The sequence below is a fragment of the Trypanosoma equiperdum genome, assembly GCF_001457755.1.
Source record: "Trypanosoma equiperdum strain OVI genome assembly, contig: ctg_1685, whole genome shotgun sequence".
Classification (NCBI taxonomy): domain Eukaryota; phylum Euglenozoa; class Kinetoplastea; order Trypanosomatida; family Trypanosomatidae; genus Trypanosoma; species Trypanosoma equiperdum.
The window spans coordinates 4,722-14,944 of NW_027123710.1; the positions used below are offsets into that span (position 1 = coordinate 4,722).

The 10,223-nt window shown below is 45.5% G+C and overlaps 8 protein-coding genes across 8 annotated transcripts in view; 1 reads left to right on the forward strand and 7 right to left on the reverse strand.

The window, feature by feature from the left end:
- Positions 1–330: 330 nt before the first annotated feature.
- TEOVI_000749300 (uncharacterized protein) lies at positions 331–927 on the reverse strand (the record flags this gene model as incomplete). The annotated part of the gene is made up of 1 exon (XM_067222722.1): positions 331–927. The coding sequence occupies one exon, from the start codon at positions 925–927 to the stop codon at positions 331–333; it is 597 nt and encodes a 198-aa protein (XP_067078823.1).
- An 827-nt stretch (positions 928–1,754) lies between these two features.
- TEOVI_000749400 (uncharacterized protein) lies at positions 1,755–2,339 on the reverse strand (the record flags this gene model as incomplete). The annotated part of the gene is made up of 1 exon (XM_067222723.1): positions 1,755–2,339. The coding sequence occupies one exon, from the start codon at positions 2,337–2,339 to the stop codon at positions 1,755–1,757; it is 585 nt and encodes a 194-aa protein (XP_067078824.1).
- An 879-nt stretch (positions 2,340–3,218) lies between these two features.
- Positions 3,219–3,851, reverse strand: TEOVI_000749500 (uncharacterized protein; the record flags this gene model as incomplete). The annotated part of the gene is made up of 1 exon (XM_067222724.1): positions 3,219–3,851. One exon carries the CDS (start codon positions 3,849–3,851, stop codon positions 3,219–3,221), a length of 633 nt encoding a protein of 210 aa, XP_067078825.1.
- A 157-nt stretch (positions 3,852–4,008) lies between these two features.
- TEOVI_000749600 (uncharacterized protein) lies at positions 4,009–4,341 on the forward strand (the record flags this gene model as incomplete). The annotated part of the gene is made up of 1 exon (XM_067222725.1): positions 4,009–4,341. One exon carries the CDS (start codon positions 4,009–4,011, stop codon positions 4,339–4,341), a length of 333 nt encoding a protein of 110 aa, XP_067078826.1.
- A 1,067-nt stretch (positions 4,342–5,408) lies between these two features.
- On the reverse strand, positions 5,409–6,569 carry TEOVI_000749700 (electon transport protein SCO1/SCO2, putative; the record flags this gene model as incomplete). The annotated part of the gene is made up of 1 exon (XM_067222726.1): positions 5,409–6,569. The coding sequence occupies one exon, from the start codon at positions 6,567–6,569 to the stop codon at positions 5,409–5,411; it is 1,161 nt and encodes a 386-aa protein (XP_067078827.1).
- Positions 6,570–7,046: 477 nt separating this feature from the next.
- On the reverse strand, positions 7,047–7,442 carry TEOVI_000749800 (uncharacterized protein; the record flags this gene model as incomplete). The annotated part of the gene is made up of 1 exon (XM_067222727.1): positions 7,047–7,442. The coding sequence occupies one exon, from the start codon at positions 7,440–7,442 to the stop codon at positions 7,047–7,049; it is 396 nt and encodes a 131-aa protein (XP_067078828.1).
- A 951-nt stretch (positions 7,443–8,393) lies between these two features.
- On the reverse strand, positions 8,394–10,190 carry TEOVI_000749900 (nucleolar protein; the record flags this gene model as incomplete). The annotated part of the gene is made up of 1 exon (XM_067222728.1): positions 8,394–10,190. The coding sequence occupies one exon, from the start codon at positions 10,188–10,190 to the stop codon at positions 8,394–8,396; it is 1,797 nt and encodes a 598-aa protein (XP_067078829.1).
- A 28-nt stretch (positions 10,191–10,218) lies between these two features.
- Positions 10,219–10,223, reverse strand: part of TEOVI_000750000 (uncharacterized protein) — a gene marked incomplete at both ends in the record, with an annotated part of 426 nt that continues 421 nt past the window's right edge. Inside the window, one exon of the mRNA XM_067222729.1 lies at positions 10,219–10,223. Coding sequence (XP_067078830.1) covers positions 10,219–10,223 — 5 coding nt within the window.

Sequence of the window (10,223 nt, forward strand, 5' to 3'; positions counted from 1 at the left end):
GCTTTGCTTTTCGTTTCTTTTTGATAGGTATGTCATCGATGCTGTACCTGACGCTATATTTGCACTACTAATACGTATACAAAAATACATACATACTCATTTACTTATAGTTAGTTGCACCATTTTGGCACTTGAAAAGCCACTCCCTCGACCGTTAATGCCAGCACAGAAGGTGCATAATGTATGTGTAAAATAGTACCTTATAAAACAAATACGAAAACACGCGCGCGCGAGTAAAGGCAAAGGAGTTAGGGTGCGATGCTGTACGAGGAAGCACCACTCTATTTCTTTAACTTTTTCCTCTAGTTCCCGGAAAGAACAGTGCTCGAATTATTTCCGTGGATAAAGGGCAACGGTACGCCAGAAATTGTACACCTTCAGCTGGTTGTGGAACCGGCTTTCCTCACTGGGATCGTGAGAATGATCCAAAACAAATGTAACCACAAGTCGATCGGTGAATTTCATCTTCATCTGGCCAATGCGCTCCGATGAAATGCCGCAACAGGCAGCCACATCTTCCTTGATGGCTCGCTCCAGAGCCACAGACATATTAGAGAGAGCTTGCGACCAACGTGCCCCGCGGAACCGGATCGTGTGGGTAACGGCCGTTCTCCCGGCAACTGGTTGAAGAGACCGTACGGAAACGTTTGTACCCGATTCACGACGAGAAGTACTGCGGTTATCAAAAGAGAAAATCCTGTCGCCACCACTCCTGGAAGAAACTCTCTCGGTATAGTTGTTGTACACCGCTCCCTGCTTTTCCCCATTCGATCCAGAAAAGGAAGCCTTGCGAGGATTCATGCCATCCGCTGTGAGAGGAGGGGCAACGTGACCTCTGTTTACAGACGCCCGGCGGTTGGCGACCCAATCCGGCATACGATGAACAACCTCTCGTTGGCTATAGTTAACACCGTTCTGTGTTGTCATTTTTCGTCACTTGGGGGCAAACCTTGATGTTAGCTGCACGTGTATGACGACGGAACGTTACACACAGAGTATGAGAGGAAGGGAATAAGAAGGGATATGAGAAGTCACGGAAACACGAACTACAATGGAATTCAACTACTTTCAGCGACCGTGCGACGTGGCAAGCAAAGAAATAATTTAATGAAAGGATACATTAACAAATATGTTGAAATGCAGCAGTTGGCCACCCCGCAATGACGTTTGTAAACCGTCAGAGAGTAACGAGTGTCCTATGACCAAATACGCGAGGAGACATTTAACTCCCCTACTTTACGGCGATCGGGAAGAGCAATCAGACCCCATTGTGTCTTATATCTTGATGCTCACTTCCCTCGCCCCAATACAACGGACAAATTAACCCCTTGGATAATAATGGCATCCTTTACGCAGCACAGAGGGGAGGAGGAGAGAAAAAAAGAGGAAAACGTCAAACGTTGCTGGGTTACCAGAGATATAGAAATGTGCCCTTCCCCCACTTCTATATTCCCTAACCCCCTGAATGTCAATAACTGTATAAAACACTGGGAGGTCGGCACTCACAATATTTTCTTTACTTCACTTTCTCCTTTTTCCCCACTTAAAAATACATTCCTTCATGTGGTAGGAATGTATTTGTGTAGACACATTCTAAAGAAGCGAAACAAGGAAAAAGCTTTTCCATTACGCGTAAGTGTTTTTTTTTTCGTTTGCCTTCCTATACATGGTCGTCACTGTAAAATAACAATCAAACAGCAAAAAAGGTACCTATGTATGACAATTGGTGCCCCCCCCAAAAAAAGTGTATACTTTCATCTTAGCAAATAGAGCGATGAAGTTCTCGGAAATTTGCATACTTTCAAGCGGGCATGGAAGGGCCGCTCCCCGCCATCATCATGCGAGTGGTCGACAATGAATGTTACCACAAGAATATCAGTAAGTTTCAGCTCCAGCTGAAGAATACGACCAATATCGAGTCCACATCCCTCGCTAATATCCTCCTTGACGGCCTGCGCCACGAGATCCTTTTTCTCTTCTATCAAATTTGCCCAATCCGACATGCGAAACCGAATAGTATGTCTGGCAATTCGGTGCCCATTACCTGGTACGGCTGATTGTACAGACACGGAGGGCCTAGAACTACGACAGGAATCGGCGCATTCTTCTTCTACAGGCATCACGATCTTTTCCTTTGGAGGTGCCTTCTTTAATATTTTAAGACCTTGCGGGAATCTTTTCTTCAGCACGGTGACAGGAACACTTGGAGGGGCCTTCTCCTCTTCGACCAGTGGCGTATCATTCAGGCACTTGGACTCAGTTTCGAGATGACTGAGAATCCAACTTGGCATACGGTGGCCACGGAGCGATGAGGCACATTCACCATCTGTGGACCCCATCCCTTCAAGAGTTTCGTAGGACTGTATATATGGGTCACTTAAATACGACCTCTACGAAAACAACTTGGACACGGGACAAAACAAAAAACAAAGAGCAAAGAAAGAAAGAAAGAGGAGAACCAAGAGGGAAAAGGAGCGGGTGAATGAAGTGATGAATTGATTGAATTGAAGGATGACAGCAAACACGCAATAATAGTGAGTGCAGCATACAACAAAATGAATAAATTGAGAAGGGTACATTTTACAGGTATATAAAAAACGCGGTAACTACTCACCCCTATAATGACGGTAAAGAATCATTAAGGAATAATGAGGACCCCATGACCCAATGCGCGAGGAAACCTTCAACAGGTATATAAGGTGTGGGAAACATCCACCAAGATACCGCATCAATTGCATAAAATACTATCACCATTTAATCCTCACCATCCATTTCGTGGACCACCTCTTCAATACCCCCTTTCCCTCCTCCTCCTCCTCCTCCCACGTGGCACACGATGGTTACATGGGTTAGGAGGGAGAGACATAAGGAAAGAAAAAAACAAACAAACAAACAAACGTACCAACAAAAAATCATACAATCAAGAATATCATGCGCTCACTCACCTTTAAATACATATGTCCACATATATACATCAACATGAACATAAGGGGGTGATACTGCATCAAGGCAACAAAGCGGACACACAAGCACTAATTAGAATTTGGGTATTTGAGGGTGTGGACGAAGGAAAAGAAAAAAAACAAGAGGAACAAAGGAGAAGAAAGAATAACAATAAAATTAACTGCTTTTTTTTTTTTGGTGTTCTAATACTGTTGCTGGTGGGCCCTTGTCGGCATTGATATGGGAGGGGGAAGGGGACTTCAAGATAGTCTAGTTTAGCTGTCATGTTGCTTGGTAATAACTTTCCCCATCTTGTGGTCAAGAAATAACGTTGCTAACGGGGTACCAGAGAGAAATACATTACATTCCAAGAAACGTTCCGCGTCCCCCTCTTCAGCACCGCATTCTTCATCCTCAAACGCAACTTCAAAACCTTCCTCTTCATCCTTGCCGTTTAGCAGTGGCTTCCACCCCGACCCACGGAAACGAACAACATGTTTGGTCGCATTACCGTCACTTCCAGGACCCGAAGACAGCAGAGATAAGGAGGGACCTCTACCGTTATCGCGCCCTGCAAGCCTCCTGAGAGAAGCGACCTCGTTATTTTCTTTTGATGGAGTTCGTTCTGCAATACTGGCGGCATCAGTTGAGGGTTCCACAGCTAATATAGTATCCAGTCTCTGTTCCGAGTCGCCAACGGTTGTATTTTCCGGTGACTCGCATGATGTAAATGCGGGGGACTCGCTGTCCGAAACTGTGGTAGGCTTGCGGCCTGAGCCGCTTTGAGGAGACATAACGGGAGCCGTACCAAGGGGAGTGTTGATGGGTAAATTAAAACGTCTGCGAACCCAGTCGGGCATGGGGTGCCATGTGAGGCTATTGATTATATCTTCCGCGTAATACGGCATCTTTCGTAAGTTACTGACTCAATTTCGTATTTATGTAGGATTTTAAAAGGATCTTTGTATCACAGAAGGAATAAAAAAACAACAACAAGATGAGAAAAAGCAATCGAATACGTCTCAAAGCAAAGGTGACTCGCAAAGCGAAATAGTCACGTGAGAGATGACAATAGCAAAAACGGTAAGAACCAATTTATTCTGTCAATCAGAATACGCCACCCACCGACCCACCCACCCACATATATATATGTATCGCAACATGTTGGTTATCCTGACTCTCAAGAATTGTTACCAGCTCCTGCCAGACATTTCAAACCCTTGCATGAACAATAAAAACTTTCAACGCCGGCAGGCCAACCGCTTACCATCTGTATGGTTATATATCATTTTCACACACCACACGGGCATTAAGATGTCTTACAAGTATGTATTTCTCCGAGTGCCCACACATATATTTATTGTGATGTACCAAAATGTGTGTATTATTGAAGCATAAATCCAATATGTGTAAAAGAAACAAATTCACTTTTTGTTTCACCGTAGCGAGAACGTGCTAGTCGTAGTGTTGGTAAAGGGAAAAAGGTAAGGAAATGTAAGGAAATAAAGGAAAACAAAATAACACGAACCACACGGTTCGATGTCCGTACGTGCACATGTGCTCCACAACCACGAACGAATGATTAAAGAGAGCTTGTCACTCTTCAACTTGCCTTCTTCAAGAATTTGTCTCATACCTTCATCACCCCACACTGTCGCAATCATCTGCATCGATTCATTTGTCGGTGTACAGACGAAAAATAAATAAATAATAATAATAATACGAATCAAAAAAAAAAAGGCAGAAGATGGTTTTATGAGAACATGAATGTGTTTGGGTATTTGCGATATGTAAAGATAACAGAATGGCTTGCGACAAAATAAGATAGTTAAATATAAACGAACTAACTGAAATCCATCAGATCGCAAAACTTTTAATGTCGCGGTGTTTGGAAAATGAAGTTGCAGGTTGCATGCCTTTGTGTAGTTATTCCGTGTCCTTTAACAAAAAAAAAGGAGGAGGGGAAAACACTCACCTGTGTTGAATCTATTTTCCTCTCACCACTCTGACAGTAGTGAAGGGTATAACAACGAAGCGATGAGGCGGTCGCTGCAAAGCGGTGTGCGAAACAATCAGTTTAACAAGACTACAATAGGGGGAGGGAATGACGATAAAAATAATTCGAAGACGAACAAATAGACAAAAAAAATAATGTTAGAACAGAAAATGAGTGAACCAGGTACATGTAAGTGGGCGTTAGCTACCCATAGGTCAGATGTTCCACATGTTAGAATGCAGCGATGGGACCAAACAAAAGTTTTTCACCACCTCGAGGCACGAACCGCAGTCCTACCTAACACAAATTGCCATACAACACAAGGCACTGCGTGCAAAGTCACGCCATTTCCAGCACAAACCCCCGTTATCTCATTCGCTGGTAATCTCATCTCTCTCCCTTTTCTTCTTCCATACTCAAACCCCAAACACCCTCTCGAGCGTCCCACGCACGTTGTTCTTTACCCCCGTTAGATTTCACTGGGTTTCTGGACGGAGGCGACATTTTCATCTAACATTGTGGCGACATTTGCTACCTTTATATTGATTGCTGCTTGGCCGTTATCATCAGACGCGCCTGCCTCTCGTCGTTGGATAACCTTATCCCTCTCATAATCCATCATCCGGCGCAGTAGTTTACTGTAGCTTTCAAACCATTGAAACTCCTTTGTTGTATAGTCACAGAACTTTCCTTCAGGGTTCATCAGGTACATGATGATGGAGTGGTCCACAAGATAGTCATCCTCGCTCAGTACTGTCTCATCAGGGAGAGCAAAGTAAACGCGGTACTGACGCGCCACTGATTCCACTTCTTCCTGAGTGCCCACAAGCCCCAGAATCCGTGGGTTAAAATCTGCTAGATAATCCCGTATTTTCTCAGGTGTGTCACGGTGCGGATCGAGGGAAATAAATATGGGCTGCCAGTAGTCACGACCCACCTTCTTGTCAAGGTGTTGAACGACACGGCTGAGCTTTGCCATCTCCTCCGGGCACACATCAGGGCAGTTGGTGAAACCAAAGTAAATGTAGAGCCACTTTCCAAGAAAGTCCTTTTCAGTGTAGCGGCGCCCATCGACGCCAATTAATGAGAAGGGCCCGCCAATGCTTGGTCCTTCGGGGCTGTCAAAAGCCTTAACCGCACGTAACTTTGGGTCGAACCGCATTTGCTCACGCCGCACACGAATAGATATGACAACTGTTATAACTCCCAGAGAAAGGAACAACAAACCCCACAGCATCCACGCGGGGCTGTCCCGCACCTCAGATAACCGCTCACTAAGTTTTCTCCCTTCCGCCTCCTCCTCTCTTTCCACATATTCTTGAAAGGTAAATATCTGTGAGTCCCTTTGCTCCGCCACGCGAATGTGAATAGGTTTTTCCTTGTCCACAACGTCAATATCTTTTCCACCACCAGTGCCTCCAGTTGAGTGACGTCTCATCATACTAATGGTTATCACATCAACCTGGTGAGAAACCGGCCGAGGAGACGCCGCCCGTATCGCCGGTGCAAATGAGGCGCTACTTCCGCATCGGTGCCTGAAAGCAACGCTGATGGTCCCGCGGTTCTGCAGTAAATTACAAGAAACACTGCAGTTGATCCCTAAATGGACGAGGTGTGAGCCGCGTATCATTTATTTTCGCACTTCCTCCTCCCTTTCAACTTTCCTTTCTCTATTCACGTGCAGTGAGGGCACCAATGTGCTTGCTTCAGTGAAGCGAAGCCGTCCCAAGATCAGTTGCTGGAGGTTGCAGACGCACGTGCACCGAACCACGGAGAATAATTATGTATAAATTGATTTATGTTGCGTGTGAGCGCGTCAAAGCAGTGGAAGAGAGATGCACTCTCCTTTTCCCTAGATGCAACTTTATACTCTCCCTTCTATTCTTAATACGTATGATGTAATTAACCTAAAGCGGCAGTGGCTCGGCACCAAAACAGGGGAGGGGGTGGGTAAAACGTGAAAGGTAAAAGGGGCAAAAAAGGAATAAATAGTACAACACACTGCAGAACAAAGAATTATCAAAAAAAAATGAAGAACAAGGGAATGAGGACGGCCGTCGAGGGAACAGAGTACAGGGGGAAAAGGATGTTAAGGGGTTCGTACACCTCATACAAGCTCCCAAGGGAAAGGGCTGAAGGCAGAGCTGAAAAATCTATATATATTAAATGCTCCTTTTTTTACTCCTTTCTTCTTCCCCCCTTTTTTCTTTTTGTCGTTTTCTCTTCCATTTCCGCTTTGCAATTCACTATGTTTGTGGTAAAACTGAAGCCGTGCACTCCAGAGAATGTCATACCATTTGCTGTTGAAACAACAACTGCTCATGAGAGAGATTGCAAATGAGGAATATGAAAAGTGAAAATAAAAAGAAACACCAACAGTGTCTCCCACGTTTGTCAGTGAGACTTCAACGGTTCCTTCATATTTCTCACAATCCATGGAATCCGAAACCCTTTTGACCTTTTCATAGTCGGTGGGTATGCCATATATGATGTATATATGCATGTATATGTATGTCCTTCATTTCGTATAAACAGTTTCACATCCTACTTGTTTCTTGCACATACATGGGTTCCCATCTTTTTGTTTTCACAGATACATTTTAAATCCCCCCTTCCTTCCTTTTCTTTCCGTCTCTTCTTTTTTTTTCTTTTTGAATTACTGTTCTTCTTCATTTATTTCACTTTTTGCTATGTTCCCTTTTCTTCTCATTCACCTATTCTTCCCTGAAAAAGAACAACTTTTCCCTGCATAACATTATTATTCCTGATATCATCCCCTAATTCGCTTTCATAGTCGCGGTCGGGCACACCTGTACATCCGACCACATTATGGACTCCAGCGCCCCACCAGAAACTAGCACAGATGGCTTATTTTGGTTTGGGTGAAGTGTTCAGCATTTTTTTTCAATCCTGGAGAGAATCTCTTTGCTTTTGCTTCTCCCCCATGCACATGTACACACGCACACATATATAATTAGAACAAAAATAAAAGAAATACAGATACTTTTCTTCTTCCTTTTTCTTTCCGCTCGATTCAACGGCATGTTTAGTTTACCTCTCCTCGCCACATCAGAGGCAAGTCGATCCAATCGCGCTCGACCCCAGCGTTACTTTTCCTTTTTATTATCTTCCTTAGAAAAACCTATGACGACTCACTCTTTTACTGCGGTCTTTTAGGTTCCTTCACGTTCTGGGTTCCGCTTCAAAACTTAATACCTCCCAGCGCACAGAAGTGCCAACACGGGCAGAACAAACCCGAACGTTCTGACAGCCACCGAGTTACCCATAGTCTGTCTCACTTCCCCCATAGCCAATAGGAGGAAAAGGACAAATCAAATCTGAAAGGGAGACAAAAATGCATAATACATACAAGAATCTTCAATAATACATGCGCACATTATCCACGCGACGTACCGCCTCCAGTCACATTAGAGTCAGTAACAGTTGGAGAGGTTTAAGATGCCTGTTGCACAGATGCATCCTCACTGCCAAGTTCCTCAACATCATTGATACTTGGCTCATCGGCGCCCGGAGCGGCTCCAGCCGCAACGTCATTGAAGCTCAGTTCCTCAAGTTCCGCACTCGGGAGTTTGTCTGCTGGATGTTCTGCCGCTGTGGGTGCCTCACCCTCAGGGCCCGGGATATCAGAGTTGGAACCATCTGATTTCGGGGAGTCACCACCACCCAATTGTTTCATCGTTCCCGCCAGCACTTGATCCCTTCTCACAGCGGATGCCTGTCTCGACGAAGTCTGCTGTTCTCTCCTCCCACCACGGTCAAAAAAATCATCAGCTGCTTCATTATAACCAAGCAGCGCATAACCGTAGCGCACAGCAGGATCATAGTCACACCGGACTTCAGCAATTTCCACGCACGGTTTTCGATAATCTTCATCATCTGTATAGCCATAGTCCTCATCACCGAAGTCTTCCAAAGTCTCCACCAAACCGCTTCCGGCAAAGTTCAACTCCCACATCCTTTCGCGTCGCAACTGAACCAACCACTCGTCAATACGCAGCTTGCTCATTGATTTCGTCGTTCCACCAGTTAGAGAATGGTAGAAGGCACAAACTGTTGGGAAGGCGCAACGCTCTAGCAACGCCTGGAGTTCCTCCTTAGGGGTGCTCTTATCGTGCTCCGTAGTGAACGACGCCTCCAGTGGGTAACCCTCAAAAGTTAGGTTGGTGAAATTCTCTTTCGGTAATCTGAGTGTCGCAGATGCGTCCTCCTTAAAAGCAGCGTCCAGATATTCACGGTGCTCCTCATTATCAAGCACTTCCTGCCACTTATCTCCAGTGAAAAATATGTGCAGATCGGAGTACACTATGTTCTCAATCCGGCGGCGCTTCTCCAGATACAGTTTGTCACGACCAGCCTTCTCCAAGCAGCGGCGCCGCCACACCGTCCTTTCGTGTCGACGATCCACATCCGTGAGGAAGGCATCAAGTTGCCGCATCTCCTCCTCATCATCTTCGGTGAACAACTCCTTCTTGCTGAGCTCCTCCATGCGTAACTGCAGTTCGCGCTTCTCCTGGTCATCCCGTTCCTCGGCAGCGAAGAGAGCCTCAAGTTCGTCAATGTCGTACAGGTCGTTGACGGTGCGAACTGTCTGCTGCATCTTCAGTACTTCTTCAGGTTGTAGTTGAACATAGACGGGAATCTCCTTACCCAGGAGCGTCTTGCTTTCCTTCGGCCCAAAAACAAGTAAAACGCTGTCGAGTGAAACAATATCACTCACAACGCGACCGTTCGTTGTGCGTTGTACGTAGCATCCTTCAACATTGATAGGTTCCTCTTCATCATTTAGTAGATTAAGTGGTTCTTCACCAATCAAAGCCTGCTTCTTTTCGGAAATTTGCACCCCTAACATAGCAATCTTCCCACGCAGTCCGTTGACCTCGGACAGCAGCGCAGCTATTCGGTCATGTTTCACAACCAATCGATCAGCGACGCGTTCCTCCGCCTCCCGAGCTCTTGAACACGCCATCTGCACATTCAGCCACCTCCTAATAACAACTGGAAGTGGAGCACCGCGCAACAATTTAGGGAATGAGTCACTCTTCCCTCTACGTTCTTTCAGCGATTCGGCGGGGACCAACGCAAGCTCATTCTTTATCTTCTTCCGTTGCAGTTTCGACAGCGGTGCGACCGTGCAGTCAAGTTCCATTATCCGCCCAACAAAATCACTTTGACGCATGACAATCTGCATGCTTTCCCAACTTCCATTATGATCCTCTTGTAGGGCAATCATGAGCGCGCGGACAAGTGAAAACAGTTCCTCAGA